The 23,565-nt window shown below is 51.3% G+C and overlaps 2 protein-coding genes across 2 annotated transcripts; both read right to left on the bottom strand.

Moving 5' to 3' along the window:
• Positions 1-774: 774 nt before the first annotated feature.
• TMEM165 (transmembrane protein 165) lies at positions 775-14,299 on the bottom strand. The gene is made up of 6 exons (XM_054163394.1): positions 14,014-14,299; positions 11,824-12,049; positions 8,359-8,534; positions 5,424-5,606; positions 2,751-2,856; positions 775-1,083 (listed from the first exon to the last, which is right to left on the bottom strand). Exons 1-6 carry the CDS (start codon positions 14,170-14,172, stop codon positions 1,007-1,009), a joined length of 927 nt encoding a protein of 308 aa, XP_054019369.1. The 5' UTR covers positions 14,173-14,299; the 3' UTR covers positions 775-1,006.
• A 2,299-nt stretch (positions 14,300-16,598) lies between these two features.
• On the bottom strand, positions 16,599-20,571 carry SRD5A3 (steroid 5 alpha-reductase 3). The gene is made up of 5 exons (XM_009899311.2): positions 20,345-20,571; positions 19,539-19,690; positions 18,588-18,782; positions 17,586-17,708; positions 16,599-16,974 (listed from the first exon to the last, which is right to left on the bottom strand). Exons 1-5 carry the CDS (start codon positions 20,554-20,556, stop codon positions 16,715-16,717), a joined length of 942 nt encoding a protein of 313 aa, XP_009897613.2. The 5' UTR covers positions 20,557-20,571; the 3' UTR covers positions 16,599-16,714.
• Between the last annotated feature and the right edge of the window lie 2,994 nt (positions 20,572-23,565).

Below are 23,565 nucleotides of genomic sequence, written 5' to 3' on the forward strand. Positions count from 1 at the left end.
GCTGAGAGGTGTCCCTGGGCATGATGGGGAGGTCGGAGGAGAGGAGCTCTGAGCTCCTTTCCATCCTGAGCCATTCTGGGATTCTGTGATTCCAAGTCTTTGTGCTGCTGACATTTATCAGTATCCAGAGTACTTTTCCTCACCCGAAGGACATCATCACAGAGCAAACCTTTGCAGTAGGAATTAGGGGCCCCATCAGAAAGCACTGCTGAGGATAACCCCCATGGAGACACTGTTTTATTGATACTCTTCCCGATTACATTTCTACTCCTAAAAAAGAAAACCAGGAGCACATCTGAATCTAAGAATTCCATTATTGTTCAAACCTGGCACTCTTGGACCATTTTACCACTGCAGGTCAAATGACAGCAGCTGCAGCCACTGCCTCTGGGGCAGGGGGGTTGGTGATCACCACACATCCATTGCCTGATAAAAATCCCTGATTAGAAGCTTCCCCTCCCAGTTAAGCTGCTAACACTGTGGGTAGCTCAAGTGGTGCAGGAGCTGCTCCCAGGTTTCTTGTTGCTTCAATGATCCAGCCTCAGGCACACCCTGGAACTGAAGTCCTTGGAGGTGAAGGGCAGCAGCTTTCTCTTGAACACCTTCTGCTGAGCAACACAGAGGCAAGCCAGGGGCTGCTTTGAGAACCCTTCAGAATCAGCTTTTGAGGAAAGAGGAAAGGTGGCCATGGGTGACAGAGGAAGAAGAGCGCAATCCTCAATACTTCCAAGAACAGATCTTCAAAACTGAGCTGAACCAGGTGCTGCAAGAGGACCACACAGATCCCACCAAGGCAGCAGGCACCAAGGAATAAACCAAGCAGGCCAGAAGCAGCTCTGAGGGCAGCAGCTGTCCAGCGCTGTGCCAGTCCCATCGGTCACGGCTAGGAACAGTTCAGTGTCTCAGCTTCAGTGCTCCTCTCACTACAGTTCTGTACATTATATACAAAAATCCACAAGGACAGCTGCTGCTGGAGGCTTCCAATCCTTGCTTCTTATGCAAAATGTTAAAACCCAGAGTCTGGACTTATAAATAGTGCAGAAAATGCAAAGGCTAGGAAGACAATGCCTCCTATGATTGTCACTGCAAAGAAAGCACAAACCAGGAGGAGATTAGACACTGGCAGTTCAAACAGCTTCCATGGCACAGGACAGATGGTTTTAGGGATTTCTTTTTAGTGTCTGGTTCCTAAATCACCTCCCTGGGAATTGCTGCTGCAAACAGGTTGCCCAAGGAGGTGCTGGAAGCCTCATCCCTGGAGGCTTTAAAGGCCTGGCTGGATGTGGCTCTGGGCAACCTGCTCTAGTGTGAGGTGTCCCTGCCCATGGCAGGGGGGTTGGATGGAGCTGGATGATCCTTGGGGTCCCTTCTAACCCTGTAGCTCAGTGTCAGGATACCCATCCTGCTGTCCAACTGCATCCACAAGAATATATTCTGGTCCTCAGAAGGAAGCTTTCTGTCTCTTAGTACTTTAGCTTGCAAACAAACCTGAGACTGGCACCTGCTGAGTATTTGGCTCAGAGCACAGAGTGGCTCAGGTTGGAAGGGAACTCAGAGCTCATCTCCTCCAACCTCCCCACCATGCCCAGGGACACCTCTCAACTAGACTCAGCTGCTCAAGGCCTCATCCAGCCTGGGAGGAGGCCTTCACACCCTCCCTGGGCAGCCCATTCCAAAGCCATCAGATGTGAGTGGCAAACTAATTAGTATTTATGGCAGAGTTTAAGGAACTGCATTGAAAGAGACAGCACCAAACCCACCCAGCTCCTTGCAATGGCTACAGTCTGCTGGAGTCTGGGACAGCACTCCAAGAAAGCAGCACTCTAGGAGCTCTCCTGCTCTGCTCTAAACAAGCTAGATGGATCCTTGGACTAACCTGGGAAGGCTGCTCCTGTGGCCAGAGCCCTGCACTGAGCTTATTAGGAGCACATACAATCATTGTTCATGAGCATCCTGCCACCAACCTGCCTGGCCAACACACCCAACAGAATGCACATCTCACTTGCTGTGCTGAAGGTTGGGTTGGTTTTTCCACTCCCCCCCACCCCCCCAGCTTCTGCAACCACAGAACAAATGTTCTGAGTGAATGTTTGCAGGCAGTGGCTGCAGAGAATCCTTCTGGGAGCAGGAAATATCTTTCCATCACAGGGCTGAGAGCTGACCCAAGCTGCAACCTCACCTAAGGCAAAACAAGCAGCCCAGAGTAACCTCTCTGCTCCTTCCTGTTACTGATAGCAGGGATGATTAAAACCCAAACCAACCCATAAAATGATGCCACTCAGAGCAGCTTTTAAAGCTTCTGGGTGGCTGCCGTAACTTGCCAGTCTGCAGTCCTCTTGGTCACCTGCAGGCCTGCACTCAGAACTGTGACAGTTTCTCTTCTCCACTATTCAGCCTGCTGCACTGCCTTCCTCTGCTCTCCTTCAAGCCAGCTAAAATGTGCTTCACCCATGTCCAGCTTTCCACCTGGAGCTACAAACACCTATTAAAGCAGGCAGTACATTAAGCTGAATTAAGGCCAGGCCCCACCCTGAAGAGAATGGTGGCAGGAGGGACACACAGCCCTGGGAGCAGCCTGGCTTCAGCCCCTGACTACAGGGTGGTGGTTAGGGATGGAAGACCCCAAAACCAGACCCCCAAAGTTCTGGGGGTCCCCAGATGTTTTTAGAAAAGCTGTTCCCAAGGACATTTGCACCACAGCTGTTCCCAGCACTGCTGCAGTGTTTTGGCTGCAGGGAGTTTTCACTTACCAGTCCTAACTGAAATTTTTTGTGCTATCATCCTCCCTCCAATAACTGCTAAGCCAGTGCATAGGCAGTGCCCCACTGTGCCTCCTACTGCCACTCCATAGGGGTCCTGAGGGGGAAAAAAAACACAGAAGGGAAACATCAGAAGAGTTGAAAACCCACCAGGTCCTATGGTAACCTCCTGCTGTGGAGGAGCAAGGAGCAAGGCCTGGATTCCCTGGCTGCACACTGTCAAGCACGGGGGATACTCCCTGGTGTCTCCCCAGCTCTGCTTATCCACCACTGCCTTCAAGAGCAGTACCAGTGTACAGCAGGCAGTGCTCAGAGCTAAACCTGACTAAGAGCACAGGGCATGTTCCAACCAAGAAGCAGCTCCAAGTCCTTCAATACAGATCCAGGAATTGCTTTGCTGTACTTGAACTACTAAGCAAGCTCTCGAGGAAAGGTGGCAGCTGTTGAGGAACACAATATGCAGCAGCTGAAAGGACACCAACAGAATTAGAGAGATTAAAAATAGATCCATGAACTGCAAATGAAGGCTTGCAGCAGCCAGACCCTCCTGACTCTCCTGGCCAGCATCAGAGTGTAGGCTCTACACTCTGCCCCCGACCCCCTCAATCATCCAAAGAGGGAAGAGTGAAACAGTGTGCAGAGGATAATAAACTGTGCAGGATTTGAGTGCAGAGGACGATAAGCAATCCCACAGCAAGGCAGGAGCTGTATAAAGATGAATGAGGGAAAGGGGAGTTGAATCCTCTGCACACCTCAGAGTTTTAAGAGCTAAAACTCTCAGAGATGCACAGAGGAGGGGAAAAAAACAAAGGAGGGAGAGGAGAGGGGGAAAAGCTGCTGCCACCACACGAGGAATGCATGAAATCTCCAACAGGCAAACAGCAAAACTGTCTGAGAAATTATACAGCAGGAAGGAAAGACAACAGTGCCTGGCCAAAAGAACCAAAGCCACAAGCCAGTGAGGAAAAGTGGCAAGCACCAAGCAGAGGCCAGGCAGGAAACCACCAAGCTGGGAAGCAGGGCTGAGCCAGCAGAACACACTGCCCCAGGACCCAAAGCTCCTGCACCTCCCCTGTGCTCAGCAGTTACCTGCACAGCCTCTACTGGCAGAGTGGGGACTTTGCTTCCACCCCGTTCCCCAGAAGCTAACAAGTTCCAGTGGCTTCCCTTAGCATGCTGTGTCTCCAGGAGCTGGCAGCAGCTGAGGCAAAGCCAATCCAGGACACTCCTGAGCTTCCTTTTCCCTGTCCCTAAACAGACGGACAATTCCTACACAGAGAAAACTACTGAGGTGTAAATTCAGGCTCTTCAGGACTGCTGTCAGGCCTAGGTTCATGAAGACAGACTGAACTCATTCTGCAGGCAGTGAGAGCCTTTCTCCCCTGCCAAGGAGGCCTGCTTGTTTGTTGTGGCAGGATGGACACCACTCACCCAGTGTACAGGCACGTAGGGGGTTGTTTTCTTTGCTGTGAAGAATGCATGGCCACAGCTGCCTTACACTGCTCCAATCTCCACACAAAGGCAATTTCTTTCCTCAGAAGCATTTCTGTAATGCTCCTGCCATGTATCAGTACTTTACAGAGGAGGATTTATCTGTGTTGTGCAACAAAGGAGCATCAGAAGTACCCCTCAGATGAAATGAAAGAAGATCCAGGCTGTAACCCCTCCCTGACTTTGAAAACCAGAGCAAGGGATCGCCAACTCATTTTTGGTAGTCTCTGTTTGTGTAGCACTTAGACAAACACTTCATGTACTAAAGACAACATCCCACTGCCTTCAGCTGCCCAGTACTTCACAAACCAGGCCATAGAGTCTGATGGCAACTTCCTAATGGGACACAGCAAATGCAAACCACCAGGGAGAAGCTGGCCTTAAGTCCTACCACCAGATGAGAGCTTGGGAAGAGGCAGTAATGATTGATTCCTCCTTTTCCAAACCAGCATGCAGCTGCCTGAACAATGAGATCATCCTCTCCTCCTGCTGCTCTCTGCCTTGTTAGCTCTAAAAACCTTCCCCTGCACTGTCAGACAAGAGGTTCCTACAGGTTATAGCCTCACACAGCATCGATTTACTCCCAGGGCAGGTCTGAAAGTGCACTGAAAGAAGAAGGGGGGAATGTGAATTACCTCAGAGCATGACACAGCACAGACAAGCTACTGATGTTTATTAAAGGCTGACTATAAGCCTTAATTGGCCTTTAAATATAGCAGTTGTAGAGACTCCAGTCATGCTGATGAGCACTTCATTTACCTGATGTCTTACTGCAAAGCAGTTCAGAGGTGCTTTTAGTTTCCTACACTTTGAGGCACCTTCTTAACAGCTTCAAGTCTGCTGGGATGAAGATCTCCTTTTCAAGTGTTAAGACTATGACCACACAGATCAAAGGATCACCTGTTCTGTAACAGCTCTGAGCACTCCCAACAAAAACCCAGTGGTGTTCAGCTGCCTGACAGAAAAATCTCTACTTGCAGAAATGCCTCTGGACTCCCAAACACGGAGCAACAGTTTTAGCACCACGCAGAGCTTCGCTGTGTTTGTATTTGGGTTTTGGCACTCCGAGGCAGAGCAAGGCAGCAGCTGTGAAACTGATATATCCTGCAAGAGTGTTCTGTCTCTGCTGCTTCCTTGTGGGCAAGAGAGGAGCAGGCAGTGTGCAGCACTCACCTCTCTGGCAGCCAGGACGATGGTGGTTAGCTGGGAGCGGTCGCCCCACTCTGCTAAAAACGTTAAGGTGAAAGCCTGAACAAAGATGGGGGATATAAAATGCAGCCACTTCTTCTGAGGTATTGTGGTGCCTGGTCCTGATTCCACATCTCCTGGCCCATTTAACAGTTTGGTTCTCTGAAGCTGTGAAGGAGAAGGAAGAAAAAAAGCAACAAAACAACCAACCCTAAGATGAGTAAATGACAGCTAAACAAACTGAACAGAACAGTTCCAGCTTCTACTGCCTGCAATGTTATCTGCTGCATGGACAATGCTTTCCTCCTGGTTTTCAAGCAGAGATCCCTCTCCTCCCAGGGGCTGGCTCTCAAATTAGGATTTGATTAGAATAGAACAGTATAGAATAGAATGGAATAGAATTAAACAGGTTGGAAAAGACCTTCGAGATCACCGAGTTCAACCTATCACCCAGCACCATCTGATCAACTAAACCATGGCACCAAGTGCCTCAGCCAGGCTCTTCCTAAACACCTCCAGGGATGGTGACTCCACCAGCTCCCAGGACAGCACATTCCAATGGCCAATCTCTTTTGCTGGGAAGAATTTCTTCCTAACATTCAGCCTGAACCTCCCCTGGTGCAGCCTGAGACTCTGTCCTCTTGTTCTGGTGCTGCTTGCCTGGGAGCCACCTGGCTACAACCTCCCTTCAGGGAACATTGTAACAAAGGATGAGGAAAAGACAGAGGTACTTAACACCTTCTTTTCCTCAATTTTTACTAGCAGGACAGAATGTCTTCCAGACAGCTGGCCTGCAGAGCTGGCAGAAGGAGCCAGGGAGCTGCATGGTTTCCCTGTGTTCCATGAGCAAGTGATTGGAGCTCTCCTCAGCCACTTGGAGCCCGACAAGTCCATGGGACCGGATGGGATCCATCCTAGGGTGCTGAGAGAGCTGGCAGATGTGCTGGCCAAGCAGCTCTCCATCATTTTTCATCAGTCCTGGCTCACTGGAGAGATCCCAGAGGACTGGAAGCTGGCCAGCGTGGTACCCATCCACAAGAAGGGCCGGTTGGATGAGCCAGGGAATTACAGGCCTGTCAGCCTGACCTCAGTGCCAGGAAAGATTATGGAGCAGGTCATCCTGAGTGCAATCACACAACACTTAGAGGATAGCCAAGGGATCAGGCCCAGCCAGCATGGGTTTAGGAAGGGCAGGTCCTGCCTGACCAACCTGATCTCCTTCTATGCCCAGGTGGCTGCCTGGTGGATGTGGGAAGGCCTGTCAATGTGGTCTACCTGGACCTCAGCAAGGCCTTTGACACCGTCCCCCACAGCAAACTCCTGGCCAAGCTGTCAGCCCATGGCTTGGATGGGAGCACACTGCGATGGGTTAGGAACTGGCTGGAGGCTGAGCCCAGAGTGGTGGTGAATGGTGCCACATCCAGCTGGCAGCCAGGCACCAGTGGTGTGCCCCAGGGATCAGTGCTGGGCCCCTTGCTCTTTAACATCTTTATTGATGATCTGGACGAGGGCATCGAGTCCATCATCAGTAAATTTGCTGACGACACCAAGCTGGGGGCAGGAGTTGATCTGCTGGAGGGTAGAGAGGCTCTGCAGAGGGACCTCGACAGGCTGGGCAGATGGGCAGAGTCCAGCGGCATGAGATTTAACACATCCAAGTGCCAGGTTCTGCACATTGGCCACAGCAACCCCATGCAGAGCTACAGGCTGGGGTCAGAGTGGCTGGAGAGCAGCCAGGTAGAGAGGGACCTGGGGGTACTGGTTGAGGGTAGGCTGAACATGAGCCTGCAGTGTGCCCAGGCAGCCAAGAGGGCCAATGGCATCCTGGCCTGCATTAGGAACAGTGTGGCCAGCAGGAGCAGGGAGGTCATTCTGCCCCTGTACACTGCACTGGTTAGGCCACACCTTGAGTCCTGTGTCCAGTTCTGGGCCCCTCAGTTTAGGAAGGAGGTTGACTTGCTGGAATGTGTCCAGAGAAGGGCAATGAAGTTGGTGAGGGGCTTGGAACACAGCCCTATGAGGAGAGGCTGAGGGAGCTGGGGTTGCTTAGCCTGGAGAAGAGGAGGCTCAGGGGTGACCTTATTGCTCTCTACAACTACCTGAAGGGAGGTTGTAGACAGGCAGAGATTGGTCTCTTGTCCCAGGCAGCCAGCACCAGAACAAGAGGACACAGTCTCAAGCTGTGCCAGGGGAGGTTTAGGCTGGAGGTTAGGAAGAAGTTCTACACAGAGAGAGTGATTGCCCATTGGAATGTGCTGCCCAGGGAGGTGGTGGAGTCACCATCACTGGAGGTGTTCAGGAGGAGACTTGATGGGGTGCTTGGTGCCGTGGTTTAGTTGATTAGGTGGTGTTGGATTGGTTGATGGGTTGGACGTGATGATCTTGAAGGTCTCTTCCAAGCTGGTGTATTCTATGTATTCTATTCTAATACTTCACACACCATTGCTTAGAAAGGGATCAGCACCTTTAGGAAGTTATTGTTACAAGGATCTTTGCTGCAGGACTCCAAATCTCAGCATCAGTCAGCTGCAAAAGCAGAGGCCAGGCTGTTGTTGCAAGGGAGAAAACAACACACATCCCCACAAAAAAAAAGGGGGGAGAGGGGGAAATACCTCAGCAAATAAAAAACAACAACAACAAAAACCCAACCACAGGAAAAAAAACCAAACAACAAAATCAAACAAGAAGTGGCAGCAGCCTCTGGAGAAAGTCCCTTTTCTCTTGAGAAGCCAAGGCTGCCATGGAATTGGGAGTCACCTGCTTTAAAAAGCCTCCAGGGGCCACTTCTGTCCCATTTCCCACACCTGTGTGTGTCCCAGACCCAGCTGAACACCCCACAGGTGACACGTGCCACCCTGCAGCTTCCTGCCCCTGCCTCAGAGCTTCAGCAGCCAGGCTGTCTGGAAAGTTTATCACTTACTTCCTCATCCTTTTTTTTGATCTCTGCTTGAACTTCCTCCAGCTCTTCCTGGCCCTCATCTGGACTCATTTTCAAGCCTTCCCTCAGCATCCTGATGCCAAAGATGGCAAAGAGAGCTGTTGACACATAGTACGTGTAGACACGAGGGATCACAGTGGTGGCATAGCCAAACAGCACTGAAATGGAAAGCAAAGGGCTCAGTTAGAGACATAAACAGGAGGATCAGGACTGGTTGCTTTCCCCCCCCCCCCCCATCTAAGAAATGCTTGGTAGCAAAGTCTGCAATTCACCTATCCACTGATAAACACAGAAATGTTTTGCCATTGGTTTTACATATACCCACACACCAGCCAGATGTGTGTGAATCCATGTCACAGAAAGGCTCAGGTGGGAAGGGAGCTCAGAGCTCATCTCCTCCAACCTCCCCACCATGCCCAGGGACACCTCTCAACTACACTCAGCTGCTCAAGGCCTCATCCAGCCTGGCCTGAAACACCCCCAGGCAGGAGGCAGCCACAGCAGCCTCCTACTGAATAACTTCTTCCTCAGCTCCACTCTAACTCTGCTCTGCCTCAGCTTCAAACCATTCCCCCTTGGGAAACGGCCACATCTGTCTCCAGACTCCCTGATGAGAAGTCCCTCTGCAGCCTTCCTGCAGGATCCCTTCAGGTCCTGGCAGGCAGCTCTCAGGTCCCCCCAGAGTCTTCTCCTCTCCAGGCTGAACACCCCCAGCTCCCTCAGGCTGTGCTCACAGCAGAGCTGCTCCAGCCCTTGAAGCATCTTTGTGGCCTCCTCTGGACTCTCTCCAGCAGCTCTGTGTCCTTATTCTGCTGGGGACACCAGACCTGGAGGCAGGATTGGAGGTGAGGTCTCAGCAGAGCAGAGCCAAGGGGCAGAATCTTGCCCTGCTGCCCACACTCCTCTGGCTGCAGCCCAGCACAGGATTTGCCTGCTGGGCTGCATGAGGGCACTGCTGGCTCCTGGGGAGCTGCTCAGCAATCACTCTTCTCTCACCAAGTACAAATACCTGCACTTTACTCTTGCCCTCTCCCCCACGCTCCCCACAAGCACGTGTGACCAACTCTGATCCTTCAGTTTCAAAGCACTAATCCTACTCAAAGACCAAAAAGCTACCTCTATAGTGCAGCCACTTTTATGGGCATCTAGACAATCAAAATAAGCCAAAACTAGTTCTGAAATGAGAAATACTAAGTACCAGGAGAAAGTACTTCCTTTGTAAGTAAGACAAGCTGGTGGGTTTGGACCAAAAAATGGCCTGTGGAAATGAGAGGAAATTAAAACTCCACACCTAACCCTCAAGGCTGCTTGGGACCCACTCACAAGTGCCTGTAGGTTTATTTCCCATGCAACCAGCTAAAAGGAAGCATATTACCACGTGGGCTCTCTTGCACACACTTCCTTAGCTGAAAAATGCACTCAGCACTTACTATCTGGAAATTAATCCCCACTGCCACTACCAAAGGTTAGGCTCAGGCTAACATGAATCAGGCTGTGAACGTGGCACAGCCATGACTAACAGCATTAGGTGCACAGTTAAATCAAGCAAGAGGAGTCAAAAGTTTATGATGGCTGAAAATACTGAAGTGAAGCAATGCAAGCAGCTGCACAAGGGGAAAAAAAAACCCCAAGCAGTAATTATGTGGAGCTACTGAACTGAAGTGAGCATGTTTTCCTGAAACCAAGGTGAGCAGAAAGCCCAGGAATTGCCAGACACAGCCTGTACAGAGCAAGGACAGCAGAGAGAGGCAAGAAAAGGAAAAGAAAAAGCTCCTTTCTGAAAAGGAAGAAGGAATCGGGGAGCTCCAAGCCCAGGGGATAAAGCAGAAAAGAAAGCTCTCATTAAAAAGCATCAAGAAAGGCTGGAAGGGGGACCCAGCAGAGAAAGAGAGAGCCACAGTGGACAGGAGATCACAAGATTTACAGATGGTACTAAACAACATCAAATGAAGCAAGCAGTGCAGAAGACTGTCAAAGATTGTTACATGAAGTGAGCAACAGAAGAAACTTGGACAGTTACAGCAATGGGAACTGCTTTGAGCCTGCCATAACAATTGCAGCAGTGTCTGTACAGCAACAGCTACACCCCCCAAACCCATTCACACCAACTCTTGCTGAGATGCCTACAGCCAGTCCATCAGCTGTCTGCAGCACACACCACCCAACAAACACCATTTCAATTATTCCTGACCTGGGCATGGGTAGAAATGAGCCCAAATACAGCAAAGATTCTGCTGCACCTGATATACCTGAAGGTTGCTGCATTTGAGAGTTGGGGTTGTTCGGTTTGGAGAGGAGAAAGCTCCCAGGAGACCTTATTGTGGCCTTCCAGAATCTGAAGGGGGCCTACAGGAAAGCTGGGGAGGGACTTTTGAGGGTGTCAGGGAGTGATAGGACTGGGGGGGATGGAGCAAAACCAGAAATAGGTAGATTGAGATTGGATGTGAGGAAGAAGTTCTTCCCCATGAGGGTGGTGAGAGCTCCAAGTTTCCTCGAGTGCCACCTCATCTGCCTCCCCCCAGCTGCTGGTTCTGTCAGTACCACCCATCCCAAAGGGCTGTGGCAGAACTGCATTGTTCACTTCTGCAGCTCCCAGCACAAATCCAAGCAGCTGCACATACAGATACAGGTCAGATGAGGGAACTTTGTAATCATGCTAAGAATCTTTTGCCTTAGAGGGCAAACCAGCATTCCCTCCCACATTCCCTTCAGGCACGTAAACTTAAACAAGAGCTAAAAATAAAAAGGAAACCAGTGGCCCAAAAATCAAGGGAAGTGCTGAAGCTCACCACCTCATTCCTCTTCCTTCAACTCTTACTGAGGCCTATGGAGCACAAACACCCCATCAGTGGTAAGAGCCTAACTACTCAATCTTATAGAACCATAGAATTGTCAGGGTTGGAAGGGACCTCAAGGATCAGCCAGTTCCAACTCCCCTGCCATGGGCAGGGACACCTCACACTACAGCAGGTTGCTCACAGCCACATCCAGCCTGGCCTTCAAAACCTCCAGGGATGAGGCTGCCACCACCTCCCTGGGCAACCTGTGCCAGTCTCTCACCACCCTCATGGGGAACAACTTCTTCCTCACATCCAGTCTGGAATCTCCCCACTTCTAGTTTTCCTCCATCCCCCCCAGTCCTATCACTCCCTGACACCCTCAGAAGTCCCTCCCCAGCTTTCCTGTAGGCCCCCTGCAGATTTTGGAAGGCCACAATAAGGTCTCCTGGGAACCTTCTCCTCTCCAAACTGAACAACCCCAACTCTCTCATCCTGTCCTCAATAGGAGAGGAGCTATGATCCCCAGGAAAAAAGCCTTCACTCTCCTCTCCAACCATAAACCTCCACTACCACCTTCATTCCAATTGCAGCTAGGATTTATTGATGAGTAACACACCCAGCACATTTTCAGAGAGGAAACAAAGGATTAAAACCCCAGAGTGCTGACCTGACAAGCACGTCATGAGTCCCAAGGCAAGCATGGCCCCAGCCAGCACCGTCAGCCGGTTGTAGCGCATGGCCATGATGGCTGCGATGAAGAAGGTCTTGTCCCCCAGCTCTGAAACGATGATGACTGAGATAGCAGCCACAAAGGCATGAATGAAGCCCAGATTGGTCTTGTCAGCAGGCTCTTCATTGGCAACGGGAACTGGAGCAACCTGAGAGGACCCCTTCTGCAAAAGGTGAGGGGAACAACAACAACACCGCCCCCTGGGTTAATTAGGCTTGAGCAGTTAGATTAAAGGTGGTTTGGATGTGCTGCTTGGGGATATGGATTAGGGGTGACCCTTGCAGAGTAAGGTTTTGGGCTGGACTTGGTGATCCTGAGGGGCTTTTCCAGCCTGAATGCTTCTGTGGTAACTACTGAGCCTTGTATGCCTCCTGCCACAGCACCATGTGCAGGGTGACACTTGCAGGACACACCTCTCACACAGAGTTAATGATCATTAACTAGTTACTTGCTGCTGCCTACCTCAGAGCACTAGTTAGGCACTTAGCAAGCAGCTCAGATCATGCACTTGTTAGAGCAGGACTTCACCATGCACACTGCTGCCAGAACACGAGAGCCACTGCTGCAACAAAGCAAGAAGGGAAAAGCTGCTTTGTTACTGTCTTCACAATCCCTCTTCTTTAACCTTGATTTTTACCTATTATTTATTATTTGCTTTATTTTTACCTAGTGTTTACTGTTTAATTTTAACCTATTATTTACTTTTTATCTGTTTTCTTTACCATTTAGTTTTACCTTAGTCACTTTCTTATTCCCTTCATTTTTACCTGTTAGTCACTTCATTATTTACTTTATTACTTCATTTTTACCTGTTATTCACTTTATTATTTATTTTTACCTACTGTTTACTTCACAGCCTCGACCAAACAAGCAACTTCCTGACACAAGCATCCAGAATTAAAACTTAAAAGGATAGCTTAGAAGAAACACTTCCAAACACCACCAGGATCCCTTTCTACCCTTGCAAAAACCTTTGCATCAAAATGTTGGGCAAGTTTTTCCACCACTTGTCTTCTTGTTGTTTGTTTTTGCTTTCCTTCCTTTTGGTACCTGCACTTTGTTTGTGGAAAACCAGCCTCAAGCCTTCATTCCAGCGGTCAAACCGGACCAGCGCCCTCCAGACCTCACTCACCGGCGCACCGCAGTGTTTACTTCTGCACAGGTCAAGGTATCGACAGTCAGAAGCAAGACCCAGAAGAAGGAAGCTGACGTGCACCAGACCAGAAAAAGGCTTGAGCAAGCTTGTTTCAGCACATCCACCAGCAGAGAAAACACTTGGAACGTGTTTTAACACTTCCCAGCATTCCACTTCTAACAGTGCTGCAACTTTCTGGGGCTGATACTTTAGTTTCCAACGCTCTGCACGACACCAAGTTCCTCCAGCCTAAATTCTTGTGTTTTCTATGCAAAACTTGGCAGGCTCTATACCCTGCACCAAGCCACACGTTAGTAATTGTTTTTCAGGCCCTATCCCTGGAGGTTTTGAAGGCCAGGCTGGATGTGGCTGTGAGCAACCTGCTGGAGTGTGAGGTGTCCCTGCCCATAGCAGGGGGGTTGGAACTGGCTGAGCCTTGAGGTCCCTTCCAACCCTGACAGTTCTGTGATCCATCCTCCTGTGCGATCACTTGCCACCAGAATCTCCTAACCAGCGGCGCTATTTGAAAAGTTTTAACGCAAAGAAATTAATTCTCAGCACTACGGGGGAAGGGAAAGGGGGGAACGGTAGGCTGTGAGTCGCACCAAAACCTGCTTTCATCTGCTTGTGTGAGAGGAGCTGGAGAGGTCGACGCAAGCATCATGCAAGCAAGACAGGCACAAATATCTGGCGGGGAAAAAAAGCCCAACATGACCACCATCAGCCCATTTTCCCATGGCCGGCCTAAATCCCTGCGTTTCAGCAGAAAAAAAAATAAAATCACGAAAACCGCCGGTCTAGCTAAAGTCTTTTTTCCCTTGCTCTAAAGAGGGGATGTAGGAAGCCGATGGCCTCCCGCAGGCCGTGCCCGGCCCGCCGGATGGGAACGGCCGCGGGGGGCGACCGCGCCGCTTCCGCCCCCGCGGCCCGCCCGAGGGAGGCAGGGAGGGTTGTGCAGGCAGCCGGCGCGGCCCGTCCCCGCCTCGCCTCACCTCAGCCCGCGGGTCGGCTCCCTGAGCTGCCGCCGGCGGTGGCTCCTTCTTCCGGCCGGCCTCTTCCTCCGGTGCGGCTCGCAGCCCCGCCGGGGCCGCCAGCAGCAGCAGCGCCGCCGCCAGCAGCAGCGCGGCGGCCCGCGGGAGCGGCGAGCCCATGGCGGCCGAGCGCGGCGGTGAGGGCGGAGGGGAAGGGGGGAGCGCGCCGCACGAGGCTCCTCTTAAAGGCGCCGCGTCAGCGCCCCGGCCCAGCGGCCCCGCAACCGTCTCCCGGCCGCTTCCTGCAACGGGCCGGCCTGCGGGGCGGGGCCGCGCCAAGCCCATTGGCTGCGCCGGCCGCTGACGCCAGCTGCACCGCCCCCTGTCAGCATCGCCCCCTGTCAGCATCGCCCCCTGTCAGCATCGCCCCCTGTCAGCATCGCCCCCTGTCAGCATCGCCCCCTGTCAGCATCGCCCCCTGTCAGCATCGCCCCCTGTCAGCATCGCCCCCTGTCAGCATCGCCCCCTGTCAGCATCGCCCCCTGTCGCCCGGCCCCGCCCCCTGTCAGCCCTGGCCCGTCGCAACTCCGGCGCGCCGCGCTCTCCTGCGGGGCTATTCCCCGCCGCCCCGCAGGACTCGGGGTGAGATCCGGGAGTTGGTGTCGAGCCTCTTCTCCGTCTCCCGGCGTTGAGAAGGGGCGGGCGGGGCGGCTGTCCGGCTTTCCCGGGCGAGTCGAAACGCGTGCCTCCTGCGTTCGGAGTTGCCTGCGGGCAGGGAAAGGGCGGCGAGGGAGAGAAAGCAAAACTGCTGCGTGAGAAGGCAAAAAAAACACCACCAAAAAAATTGCATAGAAATGGCCCAGTCACGTCAAGGGTGCTGAAAGCCAAGTTCAAAGCCGCACTTTGGCTATGCGTGACCCGAGGAGGGGGCCGTGCGCCCCGGTGCCCTCCCCGTTAGTATTGCCTGCTGCACAACGACCCCACTTCCGGGATACCACCCGGGGCAAGGATAGGGATGTGCTGCTCCCTGGGAAGCAATGAACAGGCCAGGAAACAGGACGCCAGTAAGCCAGGAGGTACCTGGAGGCAGGCTCAAGGAGCTTCCCCAGTACCACAAAACCCCACAAATATGGAAAGATGAGGTCCCAGGACAGGGTGGTTCAAGTTCCATGGTGAATTGAAGCTGTGGAAGTGGTGATGGAGAGAGGGCTGCAAGATCCCACAGCAGCACAACGTTTTGTGGGATATAATTAATTCCTGTTAAGCAAATACATAGCTCAATTTTGGGGAAAAGGAATACACACCAAAAGAGAAGAGAAAGTGTAATAAAGTGTTTTAATTAGGTAAGTAGAAAACAGGCTGAAACCACCAGCATCCATATGCTACATCATGCAATCCTTAATCATTCCATTGTCATGAAAAGGACCAAAATATTCCGTGGTTAAGTATTAATAAAACCCACTGCTGAGTAACATCACCTCCCCAGTGAAGACTTGTCTTGCAACACTCATCAGCTACTGGTTTCCGTGTGTTCTCTGCCTTGATGTTCACTGCATGGGCCCTCAACAGGCTATTAAAACCCCAGCGTAGCCCTGGTTACAGGCACCCTGTCTACCTGCCCCCTCCAGCACATGAGGGGTTCCAACTGCCCTCATTACTGGATGACAGATGACTCACCCATAACCAGCATTCATTTTCTGCAAAGGTTCTTCTGCTATCCCCCTGGACACAGAACCTTCCATGACTTCCCACTTCTAGGGATAAGCAATGAGGTGTTCACCAATGAATGAAAACCACTTCAGTGCAAAAGAGATAATGCAGAGAATGGTTCTGTTTATCTCCACTGCTGAGCATGAGTCATTCCCTCCACCACAGCTTTCTCCACCAGTGTTCATGCTTGCACTTCTAAAGCAGTAGCTGGTTTGAATTCTCAACAGGGATGCACAGAAATTTGCCTCCCTCTGAAGTGATTTAAAGAAGAGAGACTAGAGGGATAAAAAATCCAACAAAACCCTCACTCACCCTTAAATATTAGGACAAGGTATGAAATACTGCAGTGCAAATTATTCCCTGCACACTATTTCACATGTGTGCATTTGAACTTGCTGCACAACAGCAAGTGCCTCATGCAGAAGATGTAAATAAACAGAAAAGAGCCAATTAGCAGCTCTTCAGTTTGAATTAAGGTCTCCAGGAAACCCTTTTTTAGCTTGTACGGTATCACAGAATCATCAGGGTTGGAAGGGACCTCAAGGATCATCCCCCTGCCATGGGCAGGGACACCTCACACTACAGCAGGTTGCTCACAGCCACATCCAGTCTGGCCTTCAAAACCTCCAGGGATGAGGCTTCCACCACCTCCCTGGGCAACCTGTGCCAGTGTCTCACCACCCCCATGGGGAAGAACTTCTTTCTAACATCCAAGCTGAATCTCTCCTCCTCTAGCTTGGATCCATTCCCCCCAGTCCTATCACTACCCAACACCCTAAAAGGTCCCTCCCCAGCTTTCTTGTAGCCCCCTTCCTTCAGCTATTGGAAGGCCACAATAAGGTCTCCCTAGAGAGACCTTATTTCCCCACAGGGGTAATGTGGATGGGATTACAATGATGAGCTTTAAAGCTAGAATCAGAGAGCCTGAGTGAGTTTTACCTTGGCTTTACCAGAGTGCAGATCTCTTATTCCTTTATAGAAAGCATTTCCTGGTTGGCAGTAAAGAACTGTTCTAGAAAACCAAGGGTATAAATGCTTTCCGATGCTTCGGGTAGGAGCTGAAGTGCTCCTGGTAGAACTCCTGGCACAAAGCAGCAGCCAGTGCCTGGTTAAAAAGAACACAGAGCACTACACACCACCAGGTCACGTTGTGGAATCCCAGCACGATGGCCAGGGACACATAGATGAGGAGCTCTGCAAAGTAATGAGGGCAAGAAACTCTCTCAAACCAGTCTCCAAAGGGTACACTGTGGCTCAGGCTTACAATGTCTCCTGCAAGGAAACAGAAATCATTCAGATGAGAATCACAGAATTGTTAGGGTTGGAAGCGACACCTCACACTACATCAGGGTGCTCACAGCCACATCCAGCATCAAACATTTTCACCCCCAATGACTGAACAACACGCTCCTTACAGTTGCCACCTCTCATTCACCTCTACCTGAGCTGGCAGCTTTGCACTTCTGAATGAAATAAAACAGAACTTCAGGAAAACAACTTCTATTTTATTTCATTCACTTCTGAATGGAGTAAGATGCCACCTGTGGCTGGTGGTGCAAACACAGAGCAAGAAAACCTATTTTTAGCCCACAAGGAGACAGAAGTGAGGTCCCCAGGGAGTGGCACAGGTTCTAAGCATTAGCATATAGCTGTCCTTGGGATGCTAGAGGCCAGACCTTCATTTTAAGTTCTATAAAGCCATTTATATATATATATAGAGAGAGACAGAATCCCTGTTTAATCATCTGGTCTCTTTTCAAGCAGCTTCATTTAATCTACTGAAAGTCTTACAGGAGCTGAAGATCATGTTCTGAGGTACTAGAAGCTATAGGAGCCTATAGAAACAAGCAGGAAAAAAAAATACTTCACTAAATTGCTGTTACCTGATTTACTTTTTCTAAGCTTAGCTAGAATCACAAGACATCTGTGCTGGTGAAGAGAGGCCCAAATGTACATCACAACTCCTACAATGTGGTACCAGCAGACATGGACAAGAAGCTCTTTTCCTGAAAAAAAAAAAAAGGTTTCATTAACATAGAAAATAACCATTAACATAGGAAATAATTTCCCAAGCATCACCCCAAATCCTTCTACACCTTTTTTAAACCTTGCTGTCTTACAAAATTCCTGTAGTGAGCCTCTAATTCCAGATGCTTTTATCTGTGGGGCAGCAGGGCAAGAGAGGGGATTCTGACCCTTGGCTCTGCTCTGCCCAGACCTCACCTCCAATCCTGCCTCCAGTTCTGGTGTCCCCAGCAGAAAAGGAGAGAGAGCTGCTGGAGAGAGTCCAGAGGAGGCCACAAAGATGCTCCAAGGGCTGGAGCAGCTCTGCTGTGATCACAGGCTGAGGGAGCTGGGGGTGTTCAGCCTGGAAAAGAGAAGGCTCCAGAGGGACCTGAGAGCTGCCTGCCAGGACCTGAAGGGATCCTGCAGGAAGGCTGCAGAGGGACTTCTCATCAGGGTGTCTGGAGACAGGCCAAGGGGGAATGGTTTGAAGCTGAGGCAGAGCAGGGTCAGAGTGGAGCTGAGGAAGAAGTTCTTCAGCAGGAGGCTGGTGAGACTCTGGCCAGGGAGGCTGTGGCTGCCTCCTGCCTGGGGGTGTTTCCGGCCAGGCTGGATGAGGCCTTGAGCAGCTGAGTCTAGCTGAGAGGTGTCCCTGGGCATGGTGGGGAGGTTGGAGAAGATGAGCTCTGAGCTCCCTTCCAACCTGAGCCATCCTAGGATTCTATGATTCTGTGATACACTTCAAACCATGCCAGTCAGTCCTTTCACAGCTCCTCAGTTAACACACCTCTCACACAAGCACCTTGCTACCAAACCCCTTGCCGTGATGGAAACAAATAGGAGCAAAACTGCATCTTTGGCTATAAATAGCAGACACTCACCTTTCCTGCTGTCGGTAGGCACTTGGCAGAGCAGAGTTGAGCCAAGGACAATGTAGTAGCCAAGCCCAAAGCAGTACTGCACGCCGTGAATGACGCCGTTGGAGAACACGCTGGTCCAGAGGCACTCTGCCAGCCTCCGACAGCTGTGCAGCCAAAGCAGCAGGAGAGCAAGGAGCACAGAGAAGTGCTCACTGTCTGCTTGCAGATAAAAAACAGGAACTTTGAGACAGGCAGCAGCAATTAAACCCCCTTCAAGAAGGTTATTTTTTTTTCCCCTCCTCATTTTAAGTTCACTGAGCGTATCTGTGGGGAAATATTTGTGCATGTGAGGCACTGCTGACCACAGCAAGATTGGGAGACCTCACTGCTCTCTACAACTACCTGAAAGGACGTGGTAGAGAGGCTGCTGTTGGTCTCTTCTCACAGGTAATTAGTGATAGAACAAAAGGGAATAGCCTCAAGCTGCAGCAGGGTAGGTTTAGACTGGACATTAGGAAACGTTTTTCCAAGCAAGAGCGGTCAGGGATTGGAATGTGCTGCCCAGGGCGGGTGGTGGAGTCACCAAGCCCGGATGTGTTTGAAGGTGGTTTGGATGTGGTGCTTGGGGCTATGGTTTAGGGGTGAGCCTTGTAGAGTAGGGTTAATGGTTGGACTTGATGATCCTAAGGGTCTGTTCCAACCTGAATGTTTCTGAGATGCTGTGAAGATTACTTCTGGAAGGTTCTAATGGCACTTTCTGCTAAAGGACTGCTGAAAGCCACCATATCCATAAAGCAGAATGATTTCTACCTTGAATAATGACAAAAGGACTTGATATTCCAGCAAAGTCACTTGGAGTCTAGTTTAGAAGCAGCTAGGGAATTTGCATGTGAAGAAGACAAATTCAGCGCAGGATGGTAGTGCAGCTTTCTGATATTTATATGGCTGCATCACTATAACCACAACACTTGCCTGTGTCCTCACTCTGAGAATCCCTGCCAAGAGCATGCTGCATGCGCTGGATCCACGACGGGAGCGACCTTCCGAGACACTCAGCTTGGAAAAGCCTGGCCAGCAGAAAGCCATTCCAGAGCACAGAAACCACATAGAAGTGAGTAAACCACCTGAGGGAACAAAAAGGGTCTTCATTAATGTGCTCATTGATCCTTACTTGGAAGGGTAGCTGCAGGACAGGTGTGCCTGATGGTGAGTACATTCCCTTTTGCTCCCCGTATCAGTAAGGACTCCAATGGGACCAACCTTACCTTACTAAGAGAACAAAGTGTAAAGCACACGTTGCAAAGGTATTTCTCAATACTTACAACAACCATGACTGTTGCAAAGGTATTTCTCAATACTTACAACAACCATGACTTTTTTACACCACTGAAAAGCACGTTCAGATTATTTGTCTTGGCATTTCCAGACTGCTGCACCTAGCAGCACTTCCAGTTTCCTCAGTTCTAGTGCCTCTTAAAGTTCATCAATGGGAGCCTCATCCCTTTCCCCTGCCCTGCACAGGGGAACTGCTACTCTGCATACCCTGCCTATGCTATTTATTTCCCACATCCTTCACTGCATTAATTGCAATCGCAGGGTAGTTACAGCTGCTAACTGCGATGCCAGTGTAGTTAGTTACAGCTGCTAATTGCGATGCCAGCGTAGTTAGTTACAGCTGCATAAGCTCCGGTGGCACAAGGCAGGCAGCCTCCCGAGCCCGGCATGGCGACCAGGACCCGCCCGGCAGGGCGATGCGCAGCCTCCAGCCGCCCCCTCACCTCTTGGGCACCTGCAGGCGGTGCAGCCAGGCCGGCTGCCTCCCCCCGCCGCGCTTCGTCTTCCCGTAGCGGATCAGATCCTGGAAGAAGCCGGAGACGACGTCGCCGTCACCACCGCCACCGGGCCGCCGCGCCGGGGCCCGAGACAGCAGCAGCGCCGCCAAGAAGGCGACAGCCAGCACGGCCCAGGCGGCGGCCAGCAGCGCCGGCATGGCCCTGGTCCCCGCCCGCTCCGCCCACTGCCGCGAAGGGCGGCCGGCACCCGGCGGCAGCGGCCACTGCGCTTCCTCTTCCCGTTCTCGGCCTTGGCGGGCTGGCGAGGCGCCGGGCTGCGAAGGGAGCCGGGTGAGGCCGGAGCTGTGGTGGGAGGGGGCCTCTGCAGCCGTGCCGGAGCAGTGTTTGTAAGGTTTACCTTCCCAGCTCCCAGCAGCCGCTCCGCTCCCTCGTGGCTTTTCGTTCAGACCCAGGGGCGGTGAGGAAGCTGCTGCAGGGTTAACAGCGCTGGAGAGAGACACAGAGGCGCTGCATCTGCCGCGGTCTCCTCCGGTAACCCAGAAGTACTTCAGCTGCGGCTGCCCGGGGTCGCACCGAGTTCCCGTCTCGGGCGCGGCTCAGTTCCGTGCTTATCGGCCAGCCACCTCCAGGCGCTGTTACACCTGTGTGAGGTCCCGAGTTCGGAGTTCTGCTCCGATCATGCTACAGGTTTTGTCATGGCGGGAAAGGAAAACCTTCCTTTGCCTTTCCTTTTCCACCGAGAAATCAGGAAGCCAATCCCACTCGGCACATAAAAGGGGGATGAAAAATGTCCTGTCCTCATTCCTCTTCAGGTGCATGCAGGGATGCAGCTCAAGCCCTTCCTTCATCAGAGAAACCAGAGTGTTGCTTGGCAGCTCTTGGTTTATCTGACCAAATATCATGCAGTCAGTTATCTGACTCTGCCTCCAAGGAGATACTGAAAGATATTTCAAACGTTTCACAATATAGGTAAGGAAACTAATGATGCTTAGCCTGGGCGTAGTTATGCTAGAACTTAGTAACCTGTGGTGGCTTGACCCTGGTTGGACACCAGGTGCCCACCAAAGGTGCTCTGTCACTCCCCTCCTCAGCTGGGCAGTGGTGGAGAAAATACAACAAAAAGCTGATGGGTCAAGACAAGGACAGGGAGAGATCACTCCCCAGGTACTGTCATGGGCAACACAGACTCTGACTTAGTTTCATTACCAGTCAAAAGCAAAATAAAATAATGAGAAGCAAACCAAAGTCTTGCAGACATCTTTCTCCTCCTTTCTTCCCAGGCTTAGTTCTCCTTCCCATTTCTTTACTTCTTGCCCCACAGCAGCTCAGGGGGAGAGGGAATGGAGGTTGTGGTCAATTTGGCACAGGTTGTCCCTGCTGCCTGAGGAGGAAAAGTTGTCCTCACTCTTCCCCTGTCCAGTATGGGGTCTCTCCCACGACAGACAATCCTCTGTGAACACCTCCAACATGAGTCCTTCTCATGGGCTACAGTTGTAATGAACTGCTCCAGTGTGGGGTGCAGTCCTTCAGGAAAAGACTGCTCCAGGAGGGCCAGAAGTCCTTCCAACAAACCTGTTCCAGCGTAGGCTTCTCTCTCCCTCAGGTCCTGCCAGGAGCCCACTCCAGCAGAGCCTTCCTTCATGGCCACAGCTTCCTTCAGGCATTAACCTTCTTTGGCATAGATGAGGTCCTCCGTGGGCTGCAGGTGGATGTCTGCTCCACCATTAACCTCCACAGGCTGCAGCTGAATAGCCTGCCTCACCAAGGTCTTCACCACAGGCTGCAGAAGAAATAGTTTCTCACGTCCAGCCTGAACCTCCTCTGGTGCAGCTTGAAACCATCTCCTCTGGTCCTGTCTCTTGCCACCAAGGAGCAGAGGCTGCCCCCTCCTCACTCCAATCTCCCTTCAGGGAGCTACAGAAAACAATGAGGTCTCCCTCAGCCTCTTCTCCAACCTGAACACGCCCAGCTCCCTCAGACATCCCTCCTTGTAGCCCAGGTGTTCCAGGCCCTTCTCCAGCCTCATTACCCTTCTCTGGACAGGCTTCACCCCCTCAATGTCCTTCCTGGTGTGAGGGGCCCAGAGCTGAGCACAGCACTCGAGGTGTGGCCTCAGCACATTCTTAAAGAACCTCACCACCACTCTTAAAGACATTGATGACTTTGTCCCATGTGGTACTGAATTGTGTCAAGTACTTTAGCTGCATCTCTACCAATTACCAAACCCACACAGTGCCTCCATCAGGCTTGACTGAAAGAAAATGTTTGATATTTACCAATTAGGGAGGGTACAGACCTCCTCTAAATTATTTTGACACATGTGGCAGGGCTAATCTCTCCTTTGAGTGAGCCCTGCAAAGCACACGTGCTGAGCTGAAGCACTCAGGACATCAAGAACATTGCTCTAGGGGGAAAAAAAACCCAAACATTGGAGTTCACATCTTCTGCTACAGTATCTGTTGATAGTTCTCCACTTGTGACTGCATAATGGATTCTAACACATATTTTAAAGTCAATGTAATGAACATCAAGTTTTGGAGCTCAGCCTAACTCTCCTGTCAGTTCTGTATAACTGAATCCTAACTCTGGCTCTGGGCTTTCATGGCTAATTGTTTTGGGTAGTTAGCAGGAGGTGAAGGTAGCAGGCAGGTGAGCGGACATGTGGGGAGGGTGGGAGGGAGGAACAGGTGATGTGCAGGTGACTGCACATCTGACTCTGACCCTGACCCTATCCCTGACCCTAACTAAATGCCTAACCTAACCCCTAACCCCAACTCTGATCCTGACCCTCACCTAATTACTAACCCTAACTCTGATCCTGACCCTAACCTAACCCTTGACCCTAACCCTAACTCTGATCCTGACTCTAACCTAGCCCTTGACCCTAACCCTAACTCTGATCTTGACCCTAACCTAACCCTTAATCCTAACCCTGACCTTAACCCGAACCTTGAGGTGGGTCTCAGTCTCTTTTCCCTAGTAAGAAGTGATAGAATGAGAGGAAATGGCCTCAAGTTGCACCGTGGGAGGTTTAGATTTGGAGATCTGAAGAAACTTCCCTGAAAGGGCTCTCAAACACTGGCACAGGCTGCCCGGGGAGGTGATTGAATCTCCATCCATGGAGGTGTCTAGAAGATGCAGAGATGTGGTACTGAGGGATATGGCTTAGCACCAGCCTCGGTAAAGCTGGAGAATGGTTGGACTCG

The sequence above is a fragment of the Dryobates pubescens genome, chromosome 1 (genome assembly GCF_014839835.1).
Source record: "Dryobates pubescens isolate bDryPub1 chromosome 1, bDryPub1.pri, whole genome shotgun sequence".
Lineage (NCBI taxonomy): Eukaryota > Metazoa > Chordata > Aves > Piciformes > Picidae > Dryobates > Dryobates pubescens.

Excerpts from the sequence above, each read along its gene's own strand:
- TMEM165 (XM_054163394.1), bottom strand. The coding sequence starts at position 14,172 with ATGGGCTCGCCGCTCCCGCGGGCCGCCGCGCTGCTGCTGGCGGCGGCG. Across the intron at positions 12,050-14,013 it reads GAGCCGACCCGCGGGCTGAG|AAGGGGTCCTCTCAGGTTGC; the intron begins GTGAGGCGAGGC and ends CACCTTTTGCAG. Across the intron at positions 5,607-8,358 it reads TCAAAAAAAAGGATGAGGAA|CTTCAGAGAACCAAACTGTT; the intron begins GTAAGTGATAAA and ends TCTCCTTCACAG.
- SRD5A3 (XM_009899311.2), bottom strand. The coding sequence starts at position 20,556 with ATGCCGGCGCTGCTGGCCGCCGCCTGGGCCGTGCTGGCTGTCGCCTTC. Across the intron at positions 19,691-20,344 it reads CGCCTGCAGGTGCCCAAGAG|GTGGTTTACTCACTTCTATG; the intron begins GTGAGGGGGCGG and ends TTGTTCCCTCAG. Across the intron at positions 16,975-17,585 it reads GCTTAGAAAAAGTAAATCAG|GAGACATTGTAAGCCTGAGC; the intron begins GTAACAGCAATT and ends GTTTCCTTGCAG.